This window comes from Xenopus laevis, chromosome 6L, assembly GCF_017654675.1.
Source record: "Xenopus laevis strain J_2021 chromosome 6L, Xenopus_laevis_v10.1, whole genome shotgun sequence".
NCBI classification, from domain to species: Eukaryota; Metazoa; Chordata; class Amphibia; order Anura; family Pipidae; genus Xenopus; species Xenopus laevis.
This window is the reverse complement of record NC_054381.1, coordinates 64,526,146-64,551,888: the sequence shown is the minus strand read 5'-3', so window position 1 is coordinate 64,551,888 and position 25,743 is coordinate 64,526,146. Positions and strand designations below refer to the sequence as shown.

At 36.6% G+C, this 25,743-nt stretch overlaps 1 protein-coding gene across 6 annotated transcripts in view; it reads right to left on the bottom strand.

Annotated features, from left to right (window-relative positions):
• The window catches only part of golga4.L (golgin A4 L homeolog), a 52,814-nt gene that overhangs the window by 4,860 nt on the left and 22,211 nt on the right, over nt 1-25,743 (bottom strand). For 4 of the 6 annotated variants that reach the window (XR_005961887.1, XR_005961886.1, XR_005961888.1 and 1 more), the window contains 18 exons: nt 25,167-25,296; nt 22,619-22,806; nt 22,012-22,095; nt 21,119-21,266; nt 18,465-18,637; nt 17,796-17,927; nt 16,963-17,112; nt 10,896-14,755; nt 10,507-10,628; nt 9,221-9,351; nt 8,349-8,462; nt 6,508-6,534; nt 6,014-6,082; nt 5,530-5,605; nt 5,155-5,258; nt 4,145-4,231; nt 1,948-2,006; nt 437-484 (listed from right to left, as the gene is read on the bottom strand). Coding sequence is in view for 2 of the 6 variants with exons in the window: in XM_041566125.1 (XP_041422059.1) it covers nt 464-484; nt 4,145-4,231; nt 5,155-5,258; nt 5,530-5,605; nt 6,014-6,082; nt 6,508-6,534; nt 8,349-8,462; nt 9,221-9,351; nt 10,507-10,628; nt 10,896-14,755; nt 16,963-17,112; nt 17,796-17,927; nt 18,465-18,637; nt 21,119-21,266; nt 22,012-22,095; nt 22,619-22,806; nt 25,167-25,296 (5,616 nt within the window). In the remaining 4 variants the exon portion in view is untranslated. The remainder of the gene's footprint in view (nt 1-436; nt 485-1,947; nt 2,007-4,144; nt 4,232-5,154; nt 5,259-5,529; nt 5,606-6,013; nt 6,083-6,507; nt 6,535-8,348; nt 8,463-9,220; nt 9,352-10,506; nt 10,629-10,895; nt 14,756-16,962; nt 17,113-17,795; nt 17,928-18,464; nt 18,638-21,118; nt 21,267-22,011; nt 22,096-22,618; nt 22,807-25,166; nt 25,297-25,743) is intronic. The other 2 variants (XM_041566125.1, XM_041566124.1) reach the window with 2 other exon arrangements.

The following is a 25,743-nucleotide window of genomic DNA, read 5'->3' as shown; positions in this document are numbered from 1 at the left end:
CCTAGCCAGTTCATGTTTAACCCTTTTATTCCTGGGGACTTGCCTTGGTGTTGCTATGCAACATGTTACCAATAAAAAGAGAAGAATCCCATAGATGCAGAATCCACTGTGATGGTACCTTTTATGTAGCATGTAAAGGTATTAAGCAAAGCTCCCACTATTGACAAGAAGAACAATTGTGTGCTATTTGTTAGGCAGAATGTGGCCCGTTTGTGCGACTCAGATGTGACTATGAAATCCCCAAAGGGTTCACAAACCTGTTCCTGCAAACGTACACCCGCACCAATTATCCATTATTATGACAGCAAGAATAGCTAGAAAGTAAGAATCAATACTAAGAGATTTTTGATCAGGGAAAGGAAATGTAAAGCCCATGCAGAGAGATATTAGTATTTATATTTAAATAAAATAACAAAACACAGGGGTCTTCACTCACCCACATGCTAACTACGCCCATACTGTTTCAGAACATACCACTGCGAGGCTGGGTAAACAACAAAGCAAGAGAGACATGAGCTTAGTGTATTAATACATACAGAAAATTAGTATTTTAGGAAAAATATTAGACAATGGGGGGGGGGAGTTCTTGTTGCTGAAGGCAGTAGGGCAGAAACTATGAGATAGTGACAAATATAAAAAGGGTTAATGAATCTTCCAATCTTCCACTGTTAAATATTGAGATAGTTACAAAGGACTTCTGTGACAAATGAATATAAATGTATATATTGTATACACACACACACACACATACATACACACACACACACACACACACACACACACAACTGCTGTACATGGTCTTGTAATGTTCCTAACCAAGTTCAGTTTCAACCAACTGCTATATATCTGTAATTGGGACATTGTTCTTTGACATTATGTTGCACATTAAACCCCACCTTGCAACTCTCCAGCTGAAATGCAACACAGCAATGATTAAAACAAGACAGCATTGCCAAACTTAGATAGATCATCTGCCCAGAATACTTAACCAAGGTAAACCTGATGGCCTAAATAATCACTGGAAACATTATGGTTGGCTGGCAGTGTTACACTGCCCTGTCAGTGAGGACATTCACTGTATATGCATTCTAGATATAATAGGGATACAGTACAAGATAAAAGCCAGTCTCAAACAAGACACTGAATCAGTATCACACACACAGAGTTTTTTCTGCCATCATATTTAGAAGACACTCTCTGCTGCCTTCTGCCCAGAGTTTAGAATGCACTCATAGGCACGGTATCAAACCGTCAGTGCATATACAGGGTGAAATTCAGTTTTTTTCAGCCGGTGTAACATATGACACTAGCCATAAGGCCGACAGATTAAGTTGGCAGCATATTGGGCAGTATATGGGGGCCCTCAGATGGGCTTCGCCGATCAATATCTAGCTGAAATCGGTCAGATGCTGATCTGGCGAGGTTTAAAAATACCTGTCAGATCAACGGTTTGTTGATGAGGTCCTCGATCAGACAGCCCAAATTCTTCTCATTGTGATCAGATCATTGGGCCCTAGGGCCTACAACTGGATCAGCCCGATATTGCCCACCTCAAGATCGAAGCAGATTTTCCTATGTAGGCCAGCTTTAAGATACCCAATGCAATTCACATTTTTTTTGTTACAAAGACAAAAACATTTTTTTGCCTTTCCCCTGAAGTTAATGGGAGGCCATATGTGCAGTTTTGCCTTTGTCCCAGTTTAATAAAATGCAGGACAGGTTCTCTACCAGTTTGTGCTATTAGGCCAAAGTAGAGCACTGGTAGCAGCATAAGAATATATAGGTGTTATCAGTTTAGCCATCTGAATCCTTTAGTTATCTTGTTACATGTCCACGTTGATAGGCTGTAATATGTTAAAAGGTCACAATTAAATGTTCTCATTTGTGCTAGAGGAGGTCTATTAACTTGTGAGTTTGGGGGGTGATTGAATACTTTTATATGCTTACATTTTTATTTAGATCTTGTCTCTCAGCGGTGGTTGAAACTCTGATTGCAAATTTGTCCTCTGTAAAGATTTACAATATTCATATTCCGAGGCTGCCTTTCATAGACATATTTAAGTATGTAACCTAAAAATATACATACTTGCCAATTGGGTAAGTATAAGTGCCCAACAGGCTGATGCTTGAGTTAAACTGGTTTAAACTGAGAGGATGTGCTTCTAAAATACACTATACAAAACCCTTAGTATGTTATACATGGACCAATTTTAATTGGTATTCATAATTAATTTTGTACAATTTTTGAATGACTTAAATAAGTAAGCCTTGGAACCAGTGTGCATCATGCCTTAAAATACCACTGGGAGCATATTCCTGAATACCACCTCACTGCCATCTTGCTGCCAACATATGGGTACCCTCATTTAACCTTTACTTCTCCTTCAAGGTGGACTACCCACTACTGATTGCTAATATTAAAAAAGACCATGGCCAACCTGGGGACTCAGTATCCTGAGAATTACACATGCTACTGCTTCTTCTATTAGAAAAAATGGAAAAAAAAAAAGTTTTCAGTGGTACAGCTGCCTGAACCTCCTTGCTTCTAGTGGAATACAGTCTGCATTTCTATTTCCAGTGTCAAGTCTGGCCAGGTTTCTGAACATACAAAAAAAAAAGTAAATTTAGTCCTGGGGATGACTTGGCTTGTTTTTGTGTAAGGTGCAAGTATCCCTTTAACACTACATTTCATGTCTTATACAGTTCAAGAATTCTTCAAGTGTTAACGTTTATGAATGTGTCCAAATTCTAAAACATGTTTAATAAATGTTCTAATGAATAACATTTGAGATATCAAAAAACTTTTTTCCAGTTGCAACTCATGCTGTTTAGCAACTGGACTTTGCAAATCACTGACTTGCTGTGAAATCAGCTTGTTAAATCAGGTTAAAGCAGTCTGTGGTTCACAGCATGAGTTTGCAGCAGTACAAAAAACAGCTTCAGAAATAACTGAAAAAAATGCCTTGCATTGGATGCTGCATGGAATGATAAGTGAATTGCCACTTGTGTATGTCACTTGTGTATGTAAAAAGAATGGAAATAAAAGGCCTGCAAAGATACGTTACCTGCTAAAAGTAATATATATTATGTGTGATTCTTGATAGTATAATTGACCTCTCTCATATAAGCAAACTACTACAAACCAGGGCCGGCCATAGGCCTATTGGACCAATTGGGCCCAATAGGGCCCCGCACCTCTGGGGGCCCCGCACCACAGGGCAGCACAGATATTTCCCTCAGCACATGATGCTGCCTGGCCTGCCCCCAACTTTGAGAGTCCAGCCCATCCCCAAATCCATAGGTCCAGCCCACCCCCAACTCTGATAATCCAGCCTATCCCCCAACTCCATAGGTCTAGCCTGCCCCCAACTCTCATAGGCCCAGCTTTCCTCCAACCTTGATAGGCCCTGCCTGCCCCCAATCCAACCAAGCCTGCTCCCAAGCTGAATCTGCCCAGCCTGCCCAAACTAATTGGCCCAGTCAACTCTCCTATTTCCTCCCCCTCTCTCTTACCCTGTGTGCCCCTATTATGTGCCCCTATTTCATCCCTCTCACTTTCTTACCTTGTCTGCCCCTTTCCTTTCTATTTTGTGCCAGTATGCCCTTATTTTCCTAAATACTTGGTGTGTCAGTAGCCAGCAACACTTTGTCTAGGGGCCCCGCCAACATGGTCCCAATTGTGCCCCACATTTGATAGGATCAGCCCTGCTACAAACAATAATTGCTGCTATACACAAAATGTCTCAAACATAAGTCCCTGTCCTGTACCGTTTGCAGTCTAAATTTAGTGCAAACGATTAACTGACAAGATAATGGCCAGAAGGAGCTAAAACAGCAGTCGCCATAGGAAACAAAAGCCTGGCATTCCTAGGTCACGCAAACTTCTCAGTATAGGAGTCCATTCAATATTAATATTGTAAGTGCAACTGCAGATGGGTTCACCTTCAGCAAACTGTAACAGCAGTTTCTTCATTAGTCAATTCTACTGATTTTCATTCTATGTCGTGTGTTTGATTTAAATAAAAAGCTCTAGGTTAGAAAAGTAATAAGGATTTATCACAACTAATATTTGCGGGATAGTCTGCTTAACCTATAAAAATGAAAACACTGACAAAAGGTTTTCTGTTCTACTTGTGAATCTTACCAGTGGTTGGTTTTCTTCTCGCTGCAAAATTTGTTGAGCTTGGTCTGTTGGGAACCTCAGCACTGTTGTGATTACCTTTGCCATTGTCTGTGAGGGAAAAAATGATAATTGAATATCAACCTGAAGTTAGTATTCATTGCTCAATCACCTCTCCAATTAGATTATATTCACAATAAATACATGGGTAACATAGGAATCCTTGTTAGCACAAAAACAATCTGTTTGCCTGTAATTCTTGTTTTTATACCTCACCAAAATCTTATATAGAAACATACAGAGGTATAAATTAGTCACAAACCATTTGCACAACAAGCAGGTGCTTGGGTAAGGGGAGTATAGAGCTATGTGGTGTGAGGGGCAGGGAGAGAAAGTATGAAGGAGAAAGTATCGAACAGAGTGAGTGTATGGGAGAAAAGAGTGTATTGGAGAAAAGAGTGTACGGAAAAAAAAGTGTTTGGGAAAAAGTGCTATGTGCCAGTGTTCCATAATTGGCAGTGAATTTCCTGCACACAAGGTTATTGTAAAAGGGACTAGCCCACTGACTTTATTATGCCAAAAGAACACACAAGGGTGTGCCCCAAAACAGAGAGACTGTATAGAGACAAAGCGTGCAGGGTAGTTAAAGCATATATGACAAGATGTAGCAGTGTAGAGTGTATGGACAGGAACTATGTAGGGAAAGAAAATATGTGGGAGAAAGTTCAAGATAGGGGAATTTCACAAAGAAGACAGGGAAACAACGTATGAGGGACACATTGCAGGGCAGGGAAATCGATTATAGAGGAAAAGCTAGGGGTTAGACGAGAGTACAATGGTAGCAGCTTGAGATTTCTTGTGCTGTGCACTGATGGCCAAAGCTTAGGTAAGGGGTCCCGAAACAGCGAAAAAACACATTAAAGTTTTATCGTGGGGGCCATGCAACTTTTTTTACACAATTTTTACAGCACACAATACATTGAAGTCTATGCGTGTTTTTTCATTTATTGTAAGTAGAACAAAAATATTCCTACCTTTGTTTCACGCCCCATCATGTACTCAAACATAACTTTTCTTAAGTACTCAAATTCTGTGGGTTCCCCAAAGACAGAAACACCTGCATGTTGATTATTAACTTCTAAGGGAGAGGAAAAGAGAAGACTATGTAGAAGCACTATTTTACCATAGTAATGGAAAGAAACACATTTCTGTTATTATCAGTAACCACAGCATTAACTGAATAATTATCAATACATGATATGAATAATGCACTTGAGTCTGCAAAGCAAATTTTATGCAACATTAATTACAGCCTAATTAACTGAATATACTTTATTAAGGACATTAGTTGAGTTGCTGGTATCTCAGAAATTCCTGTATACAGTAAATGCCTTAAACAAAATTCCTACCTTTATACGGTGTGCCAATTGGAGAGTAAAATACACCACGTGTGAAGTTTTTCACCTGGTCTTCTAGGATGTGAACCTACAGAAATACAGATTTTAAAAAATCACTAGCCCTATTTAATTTTTCTCACTTGGGGTAAAACGCTTTTCCTCCCTATTTTATTCTGCCAGCTATAACATTTTTCATATTGTGGACATGTTCTATTATTAGTGACAACTTGCCTTGTGTGAAACCACTCAAAAATGCTTGGCTTGCCAATCAAACATTTCCCACAGGTATCCATTTTGAGAATGTATGCAAAATGTTATCATTTTATAAACTAATCCTGCCAAAAGTTCATCAGATAACTATAACTAATGTTTTTTTGAACTGACCCCTTCAGTACTATGTGAGTGTGTAAGATCCACAATGATTTGCTAGAATTCCCCTATCAATTATGGCATGCTAGACTACACCTATAACTTATGTAACAAATTGCATACTTGCCTTCTCTTTAAGTTCCTGCTCCTTCAGTTTGTATTCATTGAGTTGGGATGTCTTCTGCGCCAGCTGTGCCTAAAAATACAGTGTCTTTCAATGCTTTAGAATTATAAACAACAATTTTAAACAACATGTCTGCCTAATTCTTTTCCTTTAGATCTTTAATTCTTCAAAAAGCTCTTGGGGAAATGTGTATACAACAATTCACCTACGTGCCATGGTGTCTATGTTTTTTATAATGACAAAGGGAAGCCATATGACTTCACAGTATAAGTTCTCTGCAGACAATAGTGTTTATGCATCATTTGGGTGCCAATATGTGGACAGTCAATGTGACTGGTTTTAAAAGTTGATGCTGTATGGGGCACATTTCAATATACAGTATAGGTGAGAAATAATATTGGCTTTCACTTCTGAATTACTCCAACGCCGTATTTCAGAAAACGGAAAAGTACTCTGCTGTCTCCCTCTTACTTAAATGGGAAATTTATGTATCTTACCTGAAAAACCTCAGGGGATGCTTTCTCCTAGTTTTTTAAAAAAGGGGAGAAAATAGAAAAGAAAACATTTTTACAGTTACACTTTTGTCAGTGATTAAACAGTAAAGGGAAAACTGGATCTCATATTTCCATATTTTTGGTATAGGTATGAGGAATGCTCAGGATCTTTGGTTTTCTGGGTTAAGGGGGCCTTCCATAATTTGTACCGCCAAATATAGTCTACTTAAAAGTCATTTAAACATGAAATTAACTAAATAGGATTGTTTTGCCACCCATATGGACCCATGACCCAAATTACCATCAAGAACACGTGACTGTTTTATTAGAAGAAGGAAATCATTTTTAAAATTTTTAATTCATTGATTAAAATGGAGTCTGTGAGACATGGCAGTCATGTAATTTGGAGCTTTCAGAATAGTGGATATATACCTATATTTAGTTTGATTATCACTACATGGTCTTACTCTAGATAGGCACACTAACAGTATGTTGTCATAAGTTCAATAATATATCTATGAGGAAATCTGTAAGCACTAAGTCTCTCAAGTAAAGAAAGAACTTCATTAGCATAGGTAAGGGATCGAAATTACAGGAATACAGTTCATTTTAAGCAAATATTTCAAATATTTAAATATTATTGTCTCTACAATACACCGTACCTTGTATGTGTTTCTAACTAAGCTGCATGAATCCATATTGGCGGCTGTTGGGTTTTTATAATGTTTAAATGATTTTTAGCCTTAAGGTACTGAAGATATGGTGATCCAAAAAGACAGAAAGATCCTTTATTACCAGGTCCCAAGCATTTCAGATAATACATCCCATACTTGCACAGTTCAAAAGCAGAAGGGCTAATTTCTTTAGGCTGGTGGCACACGGTAAGATTTGGGGGAAATAAGTTATCCGTCAATAAATCTCCTCTTCTTTAGGCGACTAATCTCCCCAAATGCCTTTCTGCTGGTAAGAGTTTTAATCAATGGCGGGATGGCATACGTATCGCTTTGTTTTCCGAAGTCGCCGGGAAGGCATTTCGGGGAGATTAGTTGCCGAAAAGAGAGATTTGTCGCTGGGCTACTAATCTCTCCCAAATCTTACCGCATGCGAACAGCCTTAGTTGCGCAGAGCTGTTATCACATTAAAAAAGTTTTAAAAATAGAATTCCCTTTATGAAAAAAAAAAAGCATTACACACAATTCTGGCCTTATCAGCACAGCTATAAGAGGGAGCGTCTGCAAATGTGTGTACTTATTACACCACTTACTAGAGGAGTCCATGTAGCCCTTCTATCCCCTTTCAGCTATGATCAGGAGTTAAATCATCTCTCTGTCAAGATTGAAAGCATTGTTCACTGGATACAAACCATCGCCCACCTCAATGTGGGCATATCTGGGAGAGATCCGCTAGTTTGGTGACATTGCCAAACGAGCGGATCTCTACGTCTACGACCACCTTTACTTTGTGTATACCTTAATCATTATTTAATTCCCTTCTCAAGTCAGATCATATCAATGCCGGAGAAGCAAGCAGATATACTCCGATGTCAATCAAACACAAACACACTTCTCTGCCTATGAAGAGGAATCTCTATCTGCAGTATAATAATAATTTTTTTAATTATTTGTGTTATGCCCATTAGGTGTTGATATTAACATGGTATTTTCCTTATATTTAAAGCAACTTTGATAGCTTTCATCAATGTTAAATTGAATTTTTCACACTTTGTTTTCTCACTGCATCTTTGTATGTTTATTTTGATATATATAGCTGTGGATACAATTTCAAAAGTTAATGTTTCAGTTATTTTTTCCGCATTCCCTTTTTCCCTATCATTAAGTTCTCACCTCCACATTTTGTTCTTCTTCATTATGCATTTCTTTCAGTGATAATTCTTCCTGCAATTTTTCAAGTTGTTCTTGCAACTCAGTCACTTTTGCTGTCATTTCCTCTTCTCGACCCTACAGCATGATTAAGTAATTTACAATGCTAAATTAAGAGAAAATAAATGTATACCTACAACGTATATTACTGCAACACAAGACTCAGACATTAAAAAAAGTAGTAGTAGTCTATGAGCACTGTTCCAGGCAATTTTTTTTTAATACTTTAATGGAAGTGCTCTAAAGAAAACTACACCCAACTGCATCTGCTTGAAGTTATTATGGGCTGAAAACATGGAGCCCCAATTACAACGGAATTGTGGGAAAATGGTCTGCACTGAACTAAGCTCAGCTGCTTCATCTGACATAATGGAAGCAGCATCCAAAGAAAGGGCATCTTAACAAACAAGAAATATTTCAGTTATGATAAAGGTAAATTTGTTTTAGGTATTAAAGGAATATATTGCATTATGGACAGGTTGGATTATTTTAAATAAGAGACCACATAAAACTTCCAACATAAAACAAAAGTATACTTGATTATAGGAAGGAAAAGTTAAGTACTGGTCTAATGGCTTTACAAAGTATTTCTACCTGTGGATTAGCATATGAATTAAGTACATTAAGATCAATGTATGACAGGATCCCTTTACATAGTATTTCTACCTGTGGATTAGCATATGAATTATGTACATTAAGATCAATGTATGTATCTTTAAAAAAAAATATGCACTATGGTGTAAAAAGTAATGTAAATATTATACTCTTCTAGCAAAAGAGCCAGACCAGAGCTATTCAGCTGGAAGCCCAACCAGCTGTTTTCTTCTAGAACTTACTTCTAAAAGTTCTTCATATCTCTTTACTGTTCTTTTCAGGTCATCTTCTTTCTCAGCAATCTTTTTATGAAGATGGACAGCTTCTATCTGTTGGGATCGCATTAATTCAGCCTCCACCTCTTGAGCTTTAGCTAAAAATAAAACGCACATTAAACAGGCAATGTCCACATAAGCAATGACTGGATTGCCAAAAGACAAATGACAGAGCTTAAGTCCTTCTACTTGATAGTAACTACGCAGCATGAATATATATTGGTGGCAAAACAATCTTATTGGGTTTAATGTTTAAATGACTTTTAACAGATCCAACAGATTTGGAGATCCAAATAACAGTGCCTTATCAGGAAAAACCCCAAGCATTCCAGATAAAAGGCTCTATACCTGTATATGTTCACATTGCAAGTACTCTTAGGGGCATATTTATTATGCTGTGTAAAAAAACAGCTGGATAATACACCACATGTCGTCAGGCTTCGCTGTGTAAACAACTTTTATGAGTTTCTGCTTTAGAGTCACTTCCGCCGGAAGCAATGTAAAATAAAGGTGGCAAATTTGTTGTTCGCATGGTGTAAAATTATACACACCTTGATAAATTCACCATTTATTTTACACAGCTTTTTACACAATTTTTTTGGCGAATTTTGTTTTACACAGCATAATAAATATAACCCATAATATACTCCTCCCTTTCAGTACTATTTTGGCTGTTATTCTTCAATAATTGTGGTTTTTGCGCCGATGCAATTGCAAAGAAGGTACCAACTGACATTTTTCACTGTCTGATAGTTGATCTGAAAACTCATCAATAGAAATGTTTGGCAGGCTTCATTAAAAAGTGAAAACCGATAAGGCTCACTAGTGTAGCTGCCTTTGTAATTGTGATTTTTTTTTTACTTCAAACTCAAAAAAATATTTTACCATTATTTTGTCCATACTGGTATTTACAATAAACAATAGAATGTAATTGAAAGAGACCATGATGCTTCAGCTCATACAAATGATATATGAAATGATAAATGGCATGGTTGAGAGCATGTAGGAACTGCCTGTTAATATCATACACCTTTTTCATATTACTAGTAATATAAATATATTACCAGACATACAAAAAACATTATATATATATTTCACAAATTCTCAGTCTCCAAATCCAGCTGCTGATATGCCCCAGACTACAATGGAAATTCAATACAAAAGTCAAGATACAAGTGAGTTTGCCCTCAAATTAAACTTTTCTGGATGTGTGGTCACATGTTCTTGATATGAAACATCACCAATGTGTTTACCAATAGTCTCCTGTACTGCTGTTTCAACCTCACGCTCCTTTTTAGCCATTTGGGTATTGAATTCTCTCATCAGTTGCTTTAATTTTGAATTATGCTTAAGTTCCAGGTCCTCCTGTTCATATCTGGATAAAGTAAAACAATGGTTTCATTAAAATAAAAAAAAAACAATGATGAGAAGCCCACGTTCAGAGAATTATATTTACAGTGGGGGAAAAAAAAAGCATATTTCACGAGCAACAAGAGTTTAATATAATCATATAATATAGAATTAGCTCTACAAACAAAAGATACACACGCTGTTCGAACTATTATGAGAAGCATTGCTAAATATGGAGTGATTTTACAAGACAAAAGCAGAGCAAGATGCACCATTCAATAAGCAGACTTACTTGATTCTTTGTTCAGCTTCCTCTGTTATCTCCTTTTTAAGCAAATCTAGTTCTTGATTGTGTTCCTTACGTAAAGAGCGCATATCTTTCTGTAGCTTAGTTATTTCATTTCTGAATTTTAACTTCTCCCTCTCTACTTCTTCCAGTTTTATTTTCAATGCACTCTCTTGAGAATGAGTTTCCTCAAAAAGCACCTGGAGTTCATTTAAGGATTTGAATTTTCCATCTATTTCCTCTTTAAAGGTCTTTATCTCTGCATCCTTAACATTGATCTCATCCTGCAGGTCTTTTAAAGCTTTTTCATGTGTAGAAACTAGCTGATTATTTGTCAGCATCTGTGCCTCTAGTTCCTTTAAAAGCTCTTGTTCCTTTTCACTCTCTGTCAACTCTTTTTCAGAAAGTTTTTGCTGAACATCTTTAATAATATCTTCCAGTTCTATAATTCTTTGTTCTTTTGATTTTACCTCACTCCTAATATTCGTTAAATCTGCCTCTGTATTCTTCTGCTGCTCCAGTAGCAACACATATTTGTTCTCTTGATTTTTAACTTCTTGTTGCAATCCTTCCTGCACTTCCTGGCCTTCTTTCTGCATATTAATTTTTAAGCTTTGAAGCTGGTTTTCCAGTTCTTTCCTTGACTGCTCTTTCTCTTCTATCTGAGACATAAGTTGTTTCTTAAGAGAAGCTATTTTCTGTTCAGCCCTTTTCTTCAGCTCTGAAAGTTTATTTGCACTTTCTGTAGTTAGTCTCTCTTCCAATGTTTTCAACTCCTCATCTTTCATCTGAAAACACTCTGCTTTTTCCAGTTGCCATTTTGTTTGCTTTGCTTCCAGTTCTTCCTTTAAAGCATCAATTTCTTTTCCAAGGGTTAATACTTTATGTTGCACTTCCTTGGTGTTATTGTCAGATACACATTGAACATTTTGGATTTGCTCAACAAGTACTTTCTTTTCCTCACTCTGCTGAATAGTTTTAATTTCAATTTGATCCATTAAACTCTTGTTTTCAGACATCAGCTTCAAACACTGCTCTTCCAATTCCAGAATTCTAGATGTCTGGCCTTCTAACTGAGAGATTAAGTCCAATTCTTTGCTTTCTCTTGTGAGTTCTGTTTCTTTGATATTGCTACGATGACATTCAAATTCCTCTGTTAGGGTCCTTAGTTTCTCATCTTTTTCAACAATATGCTTATTGACTGTTTCGACTTTCTCTTTCAGCTCTTTAATAGTGTTGTGGTTCTGCACAAATTTGAGTTCTGCTTTTTTCTTCCATTCATCAAGCTTATTTTGAAGCTTAGCAGCTTCATCTATGTGTGCTGACTTTTCTTTATTCAGAATCTCAATATTTGTCATCAGTTCCTGAATTTGATTTTGTAGCTCCTGCTCACTCTGTTTCTGCTGTGCAGTGAGAAAAGCAATGGCATTTTCTTTTTCTGTTAGATCAACACAATTCTCGTGTTTCACTTTAAGCTCATTAATTAATGAAGAAAGAGAAGACACCTGAGATTCTCTTTCTTTTACCACTTCTGTTAAGGAGGTCACAATATTTGTTTTCTCTGAAAGTTCTTTTTTCAGTTGAGTAATGCAAGATTCTTTCTCGTCTGCAACCTTCTGTTGGCTTCCTCCTTCTTTTTTCAACAACTCATTTTGAAAATTAAGAGCTTCAATCTCATCCTTTAGAGATGAAGTAATGTTTTCTTTTTCCTGCATATGTTGAGTAACCTGGTTAAGAGATTTGTTTACTGAAAGAAGCTCTTTTGAAAACTGTTCAAGTTGCTTTTCTTGCTCAAACATTTTACTGCGTTGCTTGAAAGTGACCTCTTTCAGTTTATGCATGTAGCTTTCAATATTTGCTATTTTAACGATCCATCTATCCATTTGATTTCTGTGGTTTTCAGTGAGTCCATTTGCAAGTGATTCAAATAAATCTTCAGCATTTTTGCAGCAAGAGATCAACTGGTTTTCTTGTTTACCCAGAAGATGTTTAAAATCATTTTCTTTTTCAACAAGTGTATCCTGCAGTTCCTTAGCAAAGTCTACTCTCACTTTATTGTGCAGGGTCTCTAAGTCATTATACTTTTCTTCAGCAATTCTCATTTTGCTAACCAATTCATCAACCTTGCTTTTATCTTCATCTGCTAATATTTTCAGATTATCCAACTGCTGTTGAAGCATTTGCTTCTCTGCTGTTAGTTGAGCACAATCTTTCTCCACCCTTTCAAGTTGTGTCTTGATCTCGTTTCCACTTTGCGTCAGATGTAAAACTTGAGCCGATGACTGACGTAGCTGTTCTTGTAAGTCACTAAATGAGACATCTGTTTGGGTCTTCAGTTCCTTGAGGTATGATATCTGTTTTTCTGCATCTTCTTTTTCTTTGCTTTTCATATTTAACTCTGTTCTTGCTTCTGTTATGACCTGATCTTTCTCCTGAAGTTCTTCTTCGTGCTTCTCTCTGAGTTCTTCAGCAAGCTGGCTTAATTTCTTTTCCCAAGTTTCTGTGGTTTCTTGTAGCTCTCTCTGATGCTTGTCTGTGGTATTCTGAATCTGCTCTTTATGATTAAGTTCAAGCTGAGCCATTGCATGGTTAATTCCAGTTGAACTTGCTTGGGCCATCTCATGCATCTTTTCATTATATTCCTTTTCTTTGTTAATCAACTCGTTCTGCTTCTTATCAATCTCTTTCTTTAATTTGGTTTCCATCTCGGAATATTTCTTTTTAGATGATTCTTGCAGCTCTTTTAATTTTTGCCTTAACTTGTCCATTTTAGCATCCTGATTTTTGTGTTTTACTTTATAATCTTCTTGCAAAGCTAGTATATTCTTCTCTTTTTCACACATAGTATTGTTAAGGTCTATAATTATTTGTTTGTGTTCTTCTTTTAGTTTTCTTACTTCATGTTCATTCTCTGAAGCTATTCTGCTCATTTCTTCTATTTGTACCTTTAAATCTTTTACCTGGGTTTCATACTCCATCATAAGGCTTTGTACTTGGGCCTTACTTGTATCCAGTTCTATCTGTACACTCTTTAATTGTGTTTCTGCTGTTTCCGTCACCTCTTTAAGATGATTGCGTTCTTCTGTCATGCCTTTTAGATTTTCTTGCAGTTCCTTCAGTTGCAGCTCATTAGCCTTTTCTTTCTCATGTACATTAACCTCATGAGAATGCCTGGATGATTCTAATAGAGTATATGTTTCTTTAAGGTCTGCTTCAGCCTTTTCAGCAGCTTCTTTCATATTTTGCTTTTCTTTTCTCAATTCTTCCAACTCACATTCTTTATTATCTAACAGTAGTTTTAGGTTGTTAATATTTTCCTTCAAATCTTTCTCAATACCCATGGTAAGTATTTCCTTTTCTCTTTCAATGGAACCAATTTCTTCACTATGTTTTTCTCTTTCTTCCTTTATCAGGGTATCATATTCTTGTTTAATTTTGAGAGTATCATTTTCTGTTTCTAAAAGTTTCTGCTCAATCTCTTGCCGTGCGTTTATAGCCTCAGACAGTTCAGCTGAGAGGGTTTCCAGTTCAGTTTGTTTTAAATCTAGCTTTTCTAATGTTTTTTCATTCATTTGCTCAATATGCTCCTGGAAATTACACTCTCTCTCTTTTAATTGTGCATCATATTCTTGCTGATACTTCTGTTTAAGTTCAATAATCATAGCATCAGTCTCCTCCTTAAGGAGTGCAAGCTTTTCTGACCATATTCTCTCTTGTTCCTGTACAAGGACATCAAGATCTTGCTTATGTTTTTCTTTGATGGCAATTACTTCTGCATTGTGATTATTTCTTTCTGTCTCAATCAGGCTTGCAAAATCTTGGGATTTACTCTCCTCCGCAACAGAACTTTCAAGTTCAAGAATCCTCTGTCAACAATGAAAAGAGCTAAATTAGTACCAAAATAACAACTGTGTTGAAAATGTTAATCTTATTAATTTACAAAGACCACTTGAATTTTAATATAGAAGTAATAGAACTAACTACTGAGGAAGCACACATTAGAGAAAAACTATACAGTGTAGTAAGTTAATACAAAATGTGTATATACTAAAAGATGTATACACACAATTTGTATTAACTTACTACACTATATAGTTTTTATCTAATGTGTGCTTCCTTGTAGTTCTACCACTTCTAGATCAGATGTGGTACTATGCGGTTGCACAGAGGGGACAAATAGGGAAGCTGCAATTAACTGATATTGGACATTTGCTTGTGAAGAAAACGTTTTAGCACTAAACATTTGTTCTTCAAAATTACAACTAACAGCACTGCACATTAAAGTGATGCAGGAGCCAACCTTCCGTGGCACATAGAATAGAAGTTGTGGATTGCGCACTTGTTGTCACATATTTGAACAATGCAGAGTGATGGTCGCACACCTATAGAATATGCACTAGTATTACTTGTGGATGAAGTCTGAGGAGTGAAGAGGATAACAAGAGTAAATGATTAGCATAAATGTTGTGCATTCAATTGGTGTACAACTATAACTTTGAGTCTTAAAATGCACAGGAATAATTTTGTACTGTATGTTGTCGCTTGATCACGGTGCCAAAGGTAAATGCACCTGTGCTACTGACTGAAAAATTGACGGTCTATATGTTGTAGCCTCATTCTGGATTCAGTTTCAGAGACTGATCTGTGGAATGGCATCGGTGATGCCTCCACTCCAGATCGGGTTGGTGTGCATGTGTATGTGTAACTGGCTAAAGGGTAGCTATTGAAACCATGTGCCCTATAGTAGGTGCAAGACCTACAGTCTGCAATTAATATATCTACAGGTTTTATAGTAAGATTCTAGGTCAAATGAATATTATAGGTTGCATGATTTTAAAACTTAGTTAAGAAGTAGTGGAAAAAAATGGCAATTCATTATATGAGTCAACACACTCAATTCAGGGGAACTCTCTCAACTACATTTTTAGTATGTTGTAGAAAATAGTGGATTCAGTGCATCCCTTCCTAAAATACTATTTTGGATTCGGCCAAATCCATCTTGGAAGAGTCAGACGAATACCGAACCGAATCCTAATTTGCATATGCACATTACGGGCGGGAAAGGAAAAAGTGGGAAAAATTGATCTACTTCCTTTTTTGTAATAAAAAGTCACGTGAAGTCCCGCCCTAGTCACAATTTGCATATGCAAATTAGGATTCGGTTCAGCCGCTGAAAAAGGCTGAATCTTGGCCGAATCCCGAACCAAATCCTGGATTCGGTGCATCCCTAATTTTAGAACAATTAGAAGTCATAACGGTAGGATAGGAGAAGACTTAAACAGAAAGATAAGCAACAAAAAGTAACAACAACACAACTGTAGCCACACTATGAGGTTTTGGGTTGCATGGGTCAATGATTTTTCGAGCAAATAATAACTAGTGGAGTTGTTAATCCTAACAATTAGATATGTTTAACTGAACTCTGTACAACACGAAATAGAAAGGAAAATATTAGAAAAAAATAAAGACCAATTAAAAAAGGGCTACAAAATTGCAAATCTATTTTTTAACAGCGTGGTAAAAGTGAACTACCTCTTTAATATATATTGTTAGCTATTTTTGCCTGCATGTTGCTTTCACATAGTCGAAGCTCCCAAACACAACACTAGCTCTTTTGAAGTCAAACCATAGTCCCTATAAAAATGTATTTTAAGGTGCTGGAATTCTTAATGAATCAGATGAGAGTGTAGGACTGGCCAGACCAGGGAATAGCAACAAACAACCCCCATTTCTTTTAAAAGGAAAAGCAAAATGTCTTAACATCCATTAATATGTTGATGTGGGTGAGTGCAGGGGTATGCAGTAAGGGGAGTTTTAGTAAGCCCGTGCCTTTATCTTTTGATGACAAATTAAGAGCCCTTTCTGGTTTGTTCTTAAAACTGAATAATTTGAGGACATTTTACTGTATATGTGATGATCACTAACAAAAATAAACTACAATTATGAACGGTTTTCAGTAGTGAATAATTTACAGGACAATGTACAGTATGACTTTTATAAACCACTCTAATTTGTATGAAACAAGAAAACATATTACAATATCATCAATAACACAACAAATCTCAATATTTACCGTTCTGTAACATTCAACTTCTTGTTGCATTTCTTTAAGTTGTTCTGCTGTGCTGCACTCAAGGGTCTTTTTCTGTTGCTCAAGCTCTTCTAGGGCCATTAAACTCTTTTCTTTATCTTGTTGTAAATTTAAAATCTCCTCATTCTTCTTCTGATTTTTTTTCAAATGTAGACAAAAATAAATACATATTTTTTTAATCTACTATAATATGTTTCAGAGATAAAATACATAAACTATATGTCATTAGTGCCCAGATAAAAAGTGCAGTGCCAAGTACAGCCCTCCAAGTTTAATATATCTATATAGGCTTTTTGTATGATATAACTACTTTAATATGATTTGAACAAAGAATATGTTGGTATAACTAAGCATATATCCACTATGTTGAATTATGTGTTATATGGTACAGTGCTGTCGGAGGTATTTTACAGCTATCGAATATTCTTAATTATACCAAGAATACGGACTTCAAATCTAATATGCACCTCTTCTACATATAACACTCCAACCCACAACTTTAAGGAAATTTTTCCAGTGATTCCAGAGGTTGTTGCAATCCTTGTGCACTAAAACTTGCCTAAATTGTTTAGTGTGCATGTCTCCTGAAAGAAGGAGAAACAATGCTCTCTTATCAAGAACCACAATGGTGCATTTTTCTAGTGCATTGGTATGGCACAAAACAAAGTTAGTATTCGGTTCATAGTGGGGTGCCAAAACATTGACGTTTCAATTTCAACAAAACAGCCAACAACAATCATACTAGAGGAGCTTGTGTGTGTGTCAGTGTTTTGAAAATATAGCATGCCATTATTGGAATAAAGTTTTCAACTTACAAGGACTGCATTAAGTTGATCCTGGAAGTCTTGTTCCTTCAGGCGCATCTGCTCATTATACTCCTGCTCTTTATTCAACAAGGCCTCTGCATGGACATTCTCAATCTCACTGATACGGCTATCACAGGATTTCTAGATTTAAAAGGATAAAATAATATGTAAGTATGAATCCATTCTATAACAAAGTTTTGTACTATAATATCTGTGAGTGTATGGCCACCTTAAGAGTGATGGCACAAGGGAAGGCAGTTTCATAAGGTTTACATACATACACACATCTGGTGCCATGTCACATGCCATGTCAAAAGAAGTAAGCCTCACTACTCTATTACACAGTAAACTGAACAAACCATTAATTACTATACATGATGTAGTGAAAGATTGTTGTTGGTTTTATTGCTATTTATATGCTTAAAACAAGCATGTAAAACGTGTAGGTGGTCTTACTACACTAATACTACCATATTAATTTGTGTAAAAAAAGCCCAACTAACTATAGGCTGGAGGAGTAAATAAATTACTAACGGACTCCATAAATGCAAAATATTAGTAGAAGCTTCATGCTTAAAAGGTTACATTTTAAAAAGGAAGGTCTGGAAAACCAATACATTTCTAGGTTTGGTACAAAAAAACGGAGAAAAAAAAACAGCAACAGTTATCTCCAGTCACCTTCATAATGTCCACCACCTCTTGTTTCACGCGACTTAATTCTCTCTGAAGATTCACACGCTCTTCCTCACTGGCCTTTTCTATAGCTTTAATTTGCTCTTCCATCTGCAGCTTTTCCAAAACATCCTCAGTTTTCTGTGATGCAATAACTGTTTTTTCTGCATCTTCAAATGCTAAATAATCAAAAAAGAAAGAACTTGTTTGACTAGTAGAACACAAATTCCTGGTGGAATGCCCAACCGCCAAAAAGTATTTTTGTTGAAAAAAATGTTAGGTTGATGGAGCTCATAAATTAACAAAATAAATCTTGAAAAAAAACCCATTACAGTCGAGTCTATGCCTTAATCATAGGTCTATAAATAAGTGTGCCTGCGCATGAAATCTGTCAGGCCTTGGTTTTAATGAATGAATAAAGTAAATTTTTAAAGGACATCCAATTCCTGGTCTGGAGTGCCTGAAGCTGTTTTGTGATTCAAGTGATTGTTCTCCCATAAGCTACAGGTTCAGGGCTTTGTGCACCTGGACCACCCTAACAATTCAGAATCTCAAAGGAAACTCCCATAAACTACTTTATCTACTACAGTACTTAAGTACACAATTTCTGCTAATGGGGGTACAGTGGTGTAACAAGAGCGTGTCTGCCCCCACGCCCAAAAAGAATCTTGAGAGGGGCCCGGCACATTTCTGCTCCAGCATGCAACCCCCTCCCCCTACAAACTTGCACCTGGGGAAGCTCAAAAGTTGTGTAAACATATTAATACCAACGATAGGTCCTCTAAATGTATGGACAACCTATTCAAAACAAAAATTCCAATTGTCTGTCCATGTATTCTTACAAAATAAGTTCCACAGATAGAATGTTTAACAGATACAACCAAATGACTTTTGTTTTACCACAGTTAATATTGTTCTCTAGAACTTGAACTTCTGAGTATTAGATAAGATGCAGGTAAAATTAGCCATAATCTCTTTTCCTTTTACTATTACTATTTTAGAATATTACTACTAGAATTAACTGCCATAGCAAAGGAGGTGCTGAAATGGTAGGCCATGCCAGAATACCCAGACATTATAATAAGTCTGTTTGAGATTTACTAACTCTGTTTTGATGAATCAATGCACAGATAAAATTAGAATTAGTATTACCTTGCTTAAAATCAAAGCAAATTTGTATTTAGCAATTAATATTTATATCCAAGTCTGTGTTATAAATATAACTATTTTCACATAACCTGTACATTTTACAGCAGCAAATTTTCTTGGTAATAAATCAAATTCACATTTTGGTCCTATAAAGAAAATAATTTATAACATTTAATTTATTTTCTTGTACTTTTTTGGTAAATTCTGTAAATTATTCTGCACAAGGATTACATTTTCTGCATATTTTTGTATACTCTTAACAGTGGCATCAGTCAATATTGCTCTGAAGAGGACACATACTCCAGACTAACTGAAAAGCATCCTCCTGCAGCAAATATTATCCAGGAAAATGGTACAATTGTTGTTTCTTGTAAATATGATATTGAAAAGCCAAGCAAAACTCCCACACTTTTTTCGATTTTATAAACCTAAAAAAAAAACCAAAATATATTTTTGGACTTGGCGAATACTGAATTGTCCAAAAAAGTCCAAGTCTGGATGGAAATTGGGAAACATAGAAATTATGAACATTTATTTATCGACAGCACTATATTTCCATCACATGAAACGTTTGGCCTTTTTATAGGTCCCTAGTAAGGCCTCATGCCGAGTATGCAGTGCAGTTTTGGGCTCCAGTCCTTAGGAAGCATATAAAATGAACAGAAAGTGTTTAAAATTACAATAGAATTTAGTGTTACCCTGCACTGGTAAAACCGACCCCCATTAATTAATTAGGGGAAACTTAAAATCAGGACATGTAAAATTAAAGTTTCACTGTAGTTTATATTAACAAGCTGCTGTGTAACAATAGTGGTAATTGAAATAGGGCGAAATAGAACTTTCTCAATGGCTGTCCACATGGTTACACCGCAGTTTATTTAAATAAACTACTGTATAGTAGAGTTTCTGGAGCAAACACATTTTTACCAGTGCAACGGCAGCAGTACATGAATGGAAGAATTAAACTGCACTTAATAGTATAAATCTATGAAATATTGTATGGCAGCAGCACTTCCCGTACCAGTGGGGTGCAGGGTTAAAATATACTAAACCAAAAAGTAGGGCCTCATCTACTGGAACAATATTGCCAACATAAATACCACAATAACTATATCAACATTAAAGTGTGTTTTATAGATCTTCCTCAATACTACAATTCGGTTAGAAGGTGGTCATACATGGCCAGATACGCTTGTTTCCCATAAATACAAATCTATTTTTAGTAAGGAAAATATAGATCACTTAAATGGAAGTTCATATTTATGAGGAAAATAATTATATATAGATTCAGTGTCATATGTTACTAATAAATTTTCTGTATGTAAAAATGTTATCTTGTGTAAGACATCTCCACTATTCTTGATTCATATGTGGACCATCTACGCTGTCTTCTATGAGAGGGAAATAGACTTGTGGTTACATATTAAGTCTGTTTTTGAGTTTATAAATCTTCATAAGTTTTAAACTGGTCCCAAGCATGAGAGGAGAAATCTACTTTAATATTTTCTCACCAGCTTTCTCGAATGTCTCTTTCTGTTGCTGCAGATCCTCACACTGTGAATTTAGTTTCTTGACCCTCAACCGAAGCTGAGAAATCTCTTCCTCCTTCAGTTCTAATGTCTCATGCATCTGTCGTTTGGCTTCTGCAATCATCATACCCTTAGAAGAAGACAAAAACAAATATATGGGTTTATTTTATATTTGAATAGATTTAGCAGACTTAATATATGGAGATCCAAATTAGAGAATAACGTCTTAAAAGAAAAATCTCAGGTCCCGAGCATTCTACATTTTATTATTATACATTTCTATTGCCTGGGCTGCAGGCAGCATATTAATTTATGATCCTTTTAGAGTTGCCCAAGCTTGGCAGGTAAGCAAACACACACCATTCATGCCTATTGGAATCACATAACCTATGGTAACCATGGTAAAGGTATTTCAAACATGATGGCCACAAAGAAAATGAAGGTATAAATTTGTAAAGGGTGCTATAGCTTTCCAAAGCATTATTGAAAGCTTGGAAAACAGCATTTCAAGAAGCATGTGAAAGAACTTACTCTGGCAAGTTAACTGTACAAAGCCTTTTAGGGTAATTTTACACTGTGAGATTCAGGGAGATCTAGTCACCCGGCGACTAATCGACTCTTCTTTGGGGCGGGGGGATTTCTTATGAGGCAACTTCGGAAAACGAAGCGCCGCGAGTGCCATGCCACAGGCGGTTTTTCAAGACAGCGGGAAGCAGTTCAGGGAGTCGTTCCAAAGAAGAGGTAACTAATTTCCCCGAATCCCCAGGTGTGACCTTACCCTAAAAGCTTTTTATTCTAATTTTCAGGCTGATCATCTCAGTACATCAAAATTTCACTTTGTCTAGAATTACTGTAAATGAGAAGCAAATGTTTACCTTATCTTGCTCCAGTTGTTCAATTGAATTCTTGGCATCTCTTAGCTGGGTAATCAGTTTAGTCTTCTCACTAGTGTGAAGCTCCTAGAAAACCAAACATATAGGCAGTTAAGCATTTAATTGTTCATGAGAGGTAACAAACAACTCAGAAATAAACTGCTTTATTACGGCAGAGACACACGCTGCTATTTCGGGAGATTAGTCGCCCAACGACAAATCGCTTCTTCAGGCGACTAATCTCCCCGAACTGCCTTGTGAGACAACTTCGGGCGACTTCAGAAAACGAGTGCCATCCCACCCGCGATTTACATTCTAGCCAGCGGTAAGGCAGTTTGGGGAGATTAGTCGCCAAAGAAGAAGCGTTTTGTTGATGTGCGACTATAATCTCCCGAAATAGCTGCGTGTGTCTCTTACTCTTTAAATATTATCTATAAATACAGAAAGTACACATGGTACATATGGAATGTGTGTAAACTACATATTATAGACAGATAATTTGATAGGGAGGACCTGGGCAACAATTCTAAAAAGGTATAGGTTAATTGTTAACAATAACTGGTATATGAAGCATATAGTTTGTTTATAAATCTAAAAACTCTATACATACTTTCATTTTCTCCAGTTCCTGAAGCCTCTCATGGAGCTGGTTTTGAAGAGCTTCATTTTCACTACTGAGGTTAACACACTGCTCCTTGTGTGACCTGATTGATTTCTTGCACCTTTGCAAAAGGTTCTCTTGGCGTTTTACTCTAACCTGGAGAGCATTTAAAGTGCTTGTAGCATTCCCGTCTGCATCTGGATTACAACAAAAAGATTCATAATTAGTTCACCTTTCTATATATAGAAAAAAATATGCATTATGACATTTAAGGAGTAATAAGAGAGAAGCTTTAGGATAATGCTAAAACCCAAAAAAACCTTGAGATTAAATAAACAGATGTATACAAATTGTTTTATTAGCTTGCCAGTCCTGTGTCGGTTTGAGTACCTGCAGAATACCCACAAAGCAGACAGGTTTTGTGGCAGAATGTCCCTGATTCCTGTCACTTCCAGGTTCTGCAAGTAGCCATGGGCAGCGAAGACAGAGAAGGAGCCTAGCAAGTCATTAAGTCCAGTTCAGACATGGGGCTTCCCAACTAGGCCTGTGCAGAACTCTATGCTCACCCCAATTCAAGGAAGAGAAACGACATTTGTACATACACATACTTACTTACCTCCCTATGACGACCTAGAAGATGATGTGAGAAAAGGGCAGACCAGCATATCTCCAGAAGGCAGACAAATCAGAGAGCAGCTGAAGCACACTGTAAAAGTTATCGCAAGTTCAGCTGGCCATCAGCAACTGAACATCATAGCCTAGGTGGATGACTTGAAAGGCTCCTTCTCTGTGGCCCAAACCTACAGGTATCAAACCAGCCTATGCAACACTAATCTGTGCCACAGTAGCCTGTTGCATAAAAGGGTGACAGGTGACTGCTGTCCATATGAATATGCGGAGTGCTTCTCACATAAGTACATATATAAGGAAAATAAAGTTCTAGTATTAAAATGACTATGGAGAAAGTGTATAAAAGAAAATAAGTTGTGTGTGATTCTTCAAGCAGAGACAGCCGCTGTTAATGTGAACAGTAATAAGTTGGGATGTCTAAAGGTGCCCTCTATCCAAAACAGTGGGTTTAAAGGAGAAGGAAAGTCTTCTTCCACTTTGGGGTGCCAAATGTTAGGCACCCCCAAGTGATTGTATATACTTACCTGAAACCCCGGGCCGGTACTCCTATCCGCAGAAAGCTGCGCCACCATCGGGTTCCTCTAGCGAACACCACAGAGCGATCCTCTTCTGCTTCTTCTTTCTTCTGGGGTGCCTAACATTTGGCACCCCCTAGTGGAAGACTTTCCTTCTCCTTTAAAGTTATTTGTACAAGTGAAGACAACTGAAAGCAGTATTTATTATACCTTTCTGCTTTTGAAACAATGTAGCAATTTGTCAGTTCAAACCAGTCCAATTGTGCAAAAATGCACTTTCGCTCTACGATGTAATTGTTGCAGTTGAAAAACAGCAATTCCACTGTTTGAAATTCAAAGAGGAAATTTCAGTAGGGAAACAAAAATGCCTTATGTGCCATAGCCTGTAAATCTGTAATGTTCTACTGGAGTCAGAATTTCCTATTTTTGGGTTTGTATTATGTGATGGAATACAAAAATGTGTTGTCCAGAACATTCTGTAAATACTTATTTGGGTTGACATGGACCAATAAACTAGAAGTACTAATTTGTCTGCTAATGTAATCATTTGCTTACAAAGCTACCCAGGATTCAACAGGCTTAAGAGTGGGAACAACAAAGGTAATTAAATTGCCAATTGATTCACTGCTAATATAGATATTGTAAGTGGTATTATTGTAATATATATTATGGTTATCAAAGTTTATTTTAGGTAAAAAATGCAGGTCCCATAATTTGTTTGTTGTTGATACTGCCCATGCTAAGTGAGCTTTCACTATAACTTCATAGTAAATAGCTGTTTAGCTTTTAGCAATGTTATGAAATTCCAAGGAGCAGCTTTCAGGAGTATCTCCGCTAAAGGCCCATATCCCTGGATATAAAAGCATCCATTTGTCATGTATAGAAAAATGTAATGGCGAGAAGAGTACCATCAACAAACACAGGAGTTTGGCAGGGTACAAATCAATGACCACTAAACTCAAGATCTGTCGCATAGCAACCCTGATGGCCTGAACTTAAAGGGGAACTGTCTCTATAAATAAACAAATTAAAATTGGAAGCATGGTGGCGCAATGATAGCACTGCTGCCTTGCATCGATGGGGTCTTAGGTTTTATTTCAGCCAGGCCACTATGTGCAAGGAATTTTTATGTTTCTTTTCAAACTGCAAAAGCAGGCAGACATATAGGTTTATAGTTCCACAAGCCTTATGGCACTTCACTTTTTGAAAAGAATGAATGATTTAGGAAGGATTGATTAGCAATCCAACGTCATATACTGCAATTTCTTATGCTTCTAAATAACTGATTTAAAGTGATGTATATTCACTGTAAAACAGTGTTGCAGAATGCTGGCGCTATTTAAATATATAATAATGTCAGTGCTGCAATCCTAACAATAACATACAAAAAGTGTTGCTATTATTTTACTAACCAGGGGTGGAACCGTTATCTGCATCTACCTCTTGAAGGGATCTCTCAGCATCAGGCTCTGGTGAGGCTGCGCATTCTGGTACATCACTACTGCCTTGTCCATTTTGAAGTCGCTTTTTAAGCAAACTAACCTAATCAAAGGGAAAAAAATTATATTAGAACATTAACAAATAAAAAAACGATTAATAAAACACAGTGGTGAAAGAAAAATGTGGTCTTTTTACACTATTTAAAATGTGTATGCAGTAAGAAAGTACTTTTGATTTTAAATTCAGCATAAGAAATAAAGGTTAAGTGGAATCTGTTGTAATAAATAGAATAAGGTGGTAGGTTATCGAACCCGTTACCTATTTCAGCCCTAAAAAATATCTTCACTTGTTACACACGAAGCAAAGTACTTAGCACTGCATTCCTTTGAACATACCATGACTTCTCTGCATTCCAACTATAGTTGAACCATTGCCAAATTACAATAACTGCATTAGAAGACTTTGCTCAGCTGTGGGACAGTAGAAAAAAAGACTGTGTGAAGATATGTATGAAGAGACAGTTGAGGTCATAATGGCTGTCCCCATAAA